This window comes from Austrofundulus limnaeus, unplaced genomic scaffold, assembly GCF_001266775.1.
Source record: "Austrofundulus limnaeus strain Quisiro unplaced genomic scaffold, Austrofundulus_limnaeus-1.0 Scaffold113, whole genome shotgun sequence".
NCBI classification, from domain to species: domain Eukaryota; kingdom Metazoa; phylum Chordata; class Actinopteri; order Cyprinodontiformes; family Rivulidae; genus Austrofundulus; species Austrofundulus limnaeus.
The window spans coordinates 1,549,365-1,555,562 of record NW_013952515.1 but is presented as its reverse complement, the minus strand read 5'-3'; the positions used below and the strand labels follow the sequence as shown (position 1 = coordinate 1,555,562).

The 6,198-nt window shown below is 39.5% G+C and overlaps 1 protein-coding gene across 1 annotated transcript in view; it reads right to left on the bottom strand.

The window, feature by feature from the left end:
• raver2 (ribonucleoprotein, PTB-binding 2) overlaps positions 1 to 6,198 on the bottom strand; it is a gene marked incomplete in the record, with an annotated part of 133,137 nt that overhangs the window by 20,238 nt on the left and 106,701 nt on the right. The window contains 4 exon segments of the mRNA XM_014014291.1: positions 249 to 360; positions 1,135 to 1,233; positions 1,328 to 1,410; positions 4,412 to 4,532. Of these exon segments, the coding sequence (XP_013869745.1) occupies positions 249 to 360; positions 1,135 to 1,233; positions 1,328 to 1,410; positions 4,412 to 4,532 (415 nt within the window).

The following is a 6,198-nucleotide window of genomic DNA, read 5'->3' as shown; positions in this document are numbered from 1 at the left end:
TGCTAAAAACAGCAAAATGCTTGCTAAAAACAGCAAAATGCTTGCTAAAAACAGCAAAATGCTAGTTAAAAACAGCAAAATGCTAGTTAAAAACAGCAAAATGCTAGATAAAAAAGCAAAATGCTAAAATTAAAGCCATCCCTGGTGAGACAGACTGCAGGCCTGATCCTATTTAATTTATTTAGCGGTGTCAAACAAACTTTTTCTTCTTCGTCTTCTTCTGYAGCTGACRACTCAGGCCTGCTCACCTGTGGGAGAGTCTCCCAGGAGGCCTTTCCCCAGAGGCAAGAGGCCTGGAGGCCGTAGAGACAAAGCTTTCTGCATCAGCAGCCTGGACGGGTCCCCGAGCAGACTGGAGACCTGATGAAGGCAGTGGGGGGTAGAGGAGGAAGAGGAGGAGCATTACAGACAGAAAGAAGGASGAAAAAAATGTTCCAGAACATAAAAAAAGAAGAATGGGAACAAAAGGAACATTTGATGAGGAGGAGACTGAGGGCAGGGGCTAAAATTCATTTCAATTTTATTTACATAAAACCAATTTACCACAAAATGTCATCTAAGGGCATTTTTCATAATAAACTGAAATAATTTAAATGATAAAAGACAAAAATCATACTGCTGTGTACAGTTTAAATATTTCATTATCCATTTTCATTCTGTTCTCTCGGTTAGCCAWAGCTCTACATGTCATTTGGAAGAGCCACAGGCACAAAATGGGAATGAACTAAAGAAAAAAAGTAAAATGCATAATGGTTTTATGTTTCTTTGGGAAGCTAGAAAGACACACACACACACACAAAAAAAGAAAATAATCAAAACCATTTGGGTCTGTGAGTTTCTAAAGAAAGCATCCGAGCATCCGTTACCGTGACTTTTAGCTTTCTCTGCGGCAATTAAAGAAAACACGAGAGCCATTATGAAAGGAAAATATGTAAATGTAAATGTCAAGGGAAACTTCATCACCTGAAGGTCTCACTTTAAACAAAGAAACGGCAATTAGGTTGAGTGATTTTAGGGTAATTTGGCTTCATTATGCGCCAAGTGGAGCGAACGAAAAACGTAAAAGCAGGTATGTCGGTGCCCACGAACTAATGCAAGTCATCACACACAAACACACACAAACAGGTGTCTTACGCTGCTGATGCGTTTGTCTTTGATGTGTAGGAGCTGCTGCTGTGCCAGCTGCATGTGCAGGAGGTTCTGAAGGACGAGTCCATTACCAACCATAGCGTTCTGCAGAGTTAAAGACAGAAACGTTCACTGTAACGCACAAAACACACACACACACATTACGGAAAACCTCACAGGAGGATAATGTCGTAATGACCTGGTGAGCTTTCCCCAGCGTGAGCAGAGCTGAAGTGAGAGGAGGTCTGAGGAACGGCAGGCTGCTGTTACGCCCGTATTTTCCTAAAACGCACATTAAAACAAAAGTCATTGCCTCTAATTATGGTTTGTACTTTTTAAAACACAAACCATACAGCTCATCAGTCATCATTTGAAATGATGACTGATGAGCTGTATTAAAAAAAAAAAACATGAAATTGCTTTTGACCGCAGGAAGTTAAACCATAAAACTTCCATCATACTGTATGAGGCATTACCTGGATTCTTAAAAAAAAGTTCATATTAGCAAAATTAGCCACATGGTCCCACCTTTGGGAGAGTTTTTATGTGCACGTGTGTGGTTCTCCTGAACCACAAGGCCTCCGTATAATAAATGTAAGCGTCAATGCTAATGGTAGGTTCCATCATAGTAGGTGAAGAAAGTTTAACATTTAATCAAGGCCCTAATTTTAGACTTTAATTGTGCATGCTCCTGTTTCGAAGAACACCCCCACCACCACCACCACCCAACCTCTCCCATCTTCTCTCCTTCCTGTTCCCATTTGTTCTGCTAATGTCACACAATTTCATTTTAATACCTGATTAGACATTCATCAAATAATAAAGACGAGGTGATTACAGAAGCCTGTACGGTCGGGCCGAACAGAGGGACGGGCAGGCGGTCGCTCTTTGATTACCAGCCAAGTCCCTTAGGAGTGAATGAATTACTGAAATAGATGAGTCTGGGACACTGGTGGGCCTTAAAAACTTATAAGATGATGTAAAATCAGCAGTGAGCAAGCAAGTGGGGGGGGGGGGGTGTTACAGTACACGTTTTTGTACTGTGATGGTTGACTACTACTACACAACTGGGGCGGCAGTAACTCGGTGGTCAGTGCTGTATAGTCTCATAATCCTGAGACTGCAGGTTTGAGCTCAGGTTGCATCAAGAAGGGAATCTGGCGTTAAACAATTGCCAAATCTTTTGTGCATGTTTGCTCACTGTGGGGACCCTTAAGGGGACATATCATGCAAAATCCACTTTTTTTAGCCATTAAATGCATTTTGTTTTGTACTTTGAGTCTCTAGGAGTGCAGAAAATTTTAATTTAGTCTGTCCCTGTGCTGCAAAGATATCTTTATATTCTGTTTGGGTCATATTTTTCAACCCATTTTCTCTGATTTCTATGACGTTTTCTGATCCCATTATTTGCAAATAAGGTCTGAATTTATCAACTACCATTTGGTGGTCTTCATTCTCCTCTGGCTCCAACATGTGAGGCTGGTTGGACAAGTTTTCCCTTGTTGACATCTTTCAATTCATTTGCAAATAAAAAGTTTTTGTGCTGCCATATAGTCGTAAACCCTTCTATCAAGCAAGAATGGATTGCTCTGGAAGCTGGATGGGGGCGGGGTGTGAAGTGCCTCGTTTGGATTTAAAGAGACAGCCTCAAAATGAGTTGATCTGAGACGCACCTCAAAAAAGGGGTGAAAGAGGGGCTTGTGGAGTTACAATAAGGAGAAATTCAGACCAAAGCATTGCAGTTCCACTTTATTTAGACCCCAGCTGAGTGATTTAAATGTGAAAAAGAAGCATTTAAAAGCAGGACATGTCTCCTTTAAAGCAGAGAGCAGCCAAAAGAACAGGGTAGTTGACTAATATGTTGTCACAGGGGATCAGAATTCCCATCAAGAACCAGGCGCACTTTTCCCTAAACTACAATGACAAAACTAAGCAAAGTAAAACTGTGTCTAAAGCACTTTACATCACACAAAGAATGCCAATTGGCAAAAGATGGCTGGTTTAGAACAGCAAGCAGAAACTTAAAGACTTGATGGTTTGATTCAAATCAGCTTTGCAGAAAAGTTTCATGGTCAGAACAATCACTAACAGCTGCAGCTAAGACGGACTAGAACTGCATGTATGGCAAGGGTTATGTAATTTTATTGCAAGACTAGGGATGAGTAACCAAACCCGGTATTTTTTTTGGCCCTGGTGCCACGCGATTAATTTTGACCGTATCAATAAGCTCCAGCCTAAACATTAACATGAACAGTGACGGGGTAGTGGCATGACGAGCGTAGTCACGGTGCATGCTGTGTTGTTTAGAATTTGGGAAAAATAAAAGAGCAATGTTTTCCCCTCTCACAGCCTGCTTCTCCTGGATGTCAGACTTGTCTCAAACGGGACGGGCTGCTAACAACACAGGACGTCGACGACGGCAGAGCGACAACTGTGAGCTAAAAGCTCCAAAGCGTGGCCCGCATGTGCAGGAAAAGTGATGTCACATTCAGCATGGTGTTTACAGAAATAAACATGGTTGCTACACATTAGCATGTCGATTCTGAAGATTAAACAGTTAGCTTGTTTAGTTCAGCGTTCATATTTGAACTGCCCTCTTGCCGGATGTTCCGGTGCAGCATTTTTTATTATTATTCATTCATTTCATTAAAAAATAAACAAAACACATTTCACACAATAAAACAATACAAATCAAAGTGAAAGAAAGCAAAAAAAAAATTCAACTCCTCAAACAGTAACTAATACAAATTAAACAATTTCATATTTCTTTAACAATTTTTCTTTGATCGTTTTCTTAAAGGAATTAACTGATCCAATGCTTTTATAGTCATTTTCCAGATTATTCAATAGTCTTATACCTTTTACTGAAGTGCATCTGTCCTTCAAATTTTATTTTTGGAAGAAAGCAATGAGCTAAAACTAAAATATCGATCAAGTAAATTTAGTATTGATACGGTCTGCAACTGACCAACATTACTGATTGTTCTAAAATAAAAGCATCTCATATTCATAGTTTTGTTGTTGTTGTTGTTGTTGTTTTAGTCCCACAGAAAAGTGTCGATAAGAGTATTTTTAAATAAAAATACCGGCTCAATAAGCAGTATCGAAAAGAGTAGTATCATTGATAAAATCTCATTGCCCATCCCTAAACAAGACATCTGAATATTTACTCAACATCCATCATTTCAAGCATCATTTCTAGTGTTCCACATTAGCGTTTCAGGTCTGTGAGAAAGTTTTTCATGTTTGCAGAAAGATTTATTAGTACAGTTTGCGATCATACCTCCTCTCTTCCCACTGTGGTACGGTCTCATGAGGATCTGCAAAGCAGCTGGATTGGTCATACTGGTCAACAGCTGAGCCAGGTTTGGTTCTGGTAACAAACCTTTTCTGTTACTCAAGATCTGAAGAGAAGGCAAAAACACACACACACACAAGTTGAACGGAAAGTGTGAGCGTGTGAATTTGTGTGTTAGTGCAATCTGTGTTTTGATCTTGTCATGCGAAAACCCTGATGGCTGCGGTAATCATTACACTGGTTTACCTCATGTGGATGTGTCTGCAGTGTCAGCAGAGTGGAGACGAAAGAATAAAAGTAAAAAAGGAGCCATCTTTAACAGAAGCCAAGGGTTTTTTAAATACAGGCTGACAAAAAAAAATACTTTAAAGTTCATGAGAATACAATTTAAATAAATTATCCATCAATTTCACATACGTAGTGACTTGTCTTGACTTATAACATACTATGTAGTAGGTTTGGGTAAATAGTATTGTGTGCAATTAATTGTCAAAAAACTGTCAACACTTAATATTTGTAACCTTGCAATTACTGCAATTAATGCCACATTTTGACATATTTGTGTTTGACACATTCTCTATCAAGCACATATATATAAGCCTGAGGTACAGTATATTGCAGTACTAAAGAAATGCTGCCTCTCCAGATTGTGGAAAAGGCGCATTTCAATTCAAAGCTTATTTTAACCTGTTAAAATGAAGAATTTAGTTTGACTGATGATTGGTAAGTATAATTTGAAAACACAGGGTGGCTGGTTTAAAGTCAAAGATATGAAAGTGTAATTGTCATATTTTAATCATCACAATTCATTGTGATTAATGTTTTTGCCAATATCGCCTGACTCTACCCTGTTGGTACCTGTACCCTGTAAGTATCACATATTTACCCAATATGTAGCTTGGTACATACCAAGTCTGTACACTATTGCCCCTTTTCAACTGGTTTGACTTGGCTCTCCATGGTTCCAAGGGTTTTCCACTAGCAAAAATTTGTAAAACAAGCCTTTCGCTGGGATTGCAAGCGTACCATGCTGGCCTGAAAATGCAACATCAGAAGGCTGTCAGTCAATCACTGCGTTTCCATTGCAAATGTGCGCAAACTTTGTCGATATTCTGTTAATGTAAAAAAAAAACAGTTTCACAATTTGCAGTGTTTCCAATAAGTAAGAAACGCTATTAAAGTCATGCGTGAATACGTTTGTTCTCGTGATAAGTCATTACAAACATGGTGGCGATGGATGTAAACACATAGCATATTGCTACCACAAGACTAGCGCTCATCATCAGAGGAGACGTCGGCGGCGTCTTATCGAGGCTTTCCAGCGACGAGCCCCTTATACTTGGGAGTGGCTACGTATCCTGTGTTTTTGGGAAAATGTAATCGGTGAGTTTAATACTTTCTTTTACTACCTCAGTGATTTCACTACTACTTTTACTTCCTGTTGTCTTCTTCTTCCTCATCTTTTCACCAGTAGAAACAGCCGGTTCTTGATCATGTGACTCCCGTGAAGCGAAAAAGTGTTTCCATTGCAGTTTTGCGAAATACATCAATTTCGATACGACCGAAAAACCACCTCATCCTAGCGCAAAACTATTTTGTCGAAAAACGTATTTTTTTTTCGAAATTGACGTGTTTCCATTGAGAAAATTTATTTTCGAAATTCCAATTTGCGCATTTTCATGGTCAATGGAAATGCAGCTTGGTTGGTGGGGTGGAGTCACTGGTCGCATCAGAATAGCTACTCTCACAACAACCCGATCCACCATTTGCAA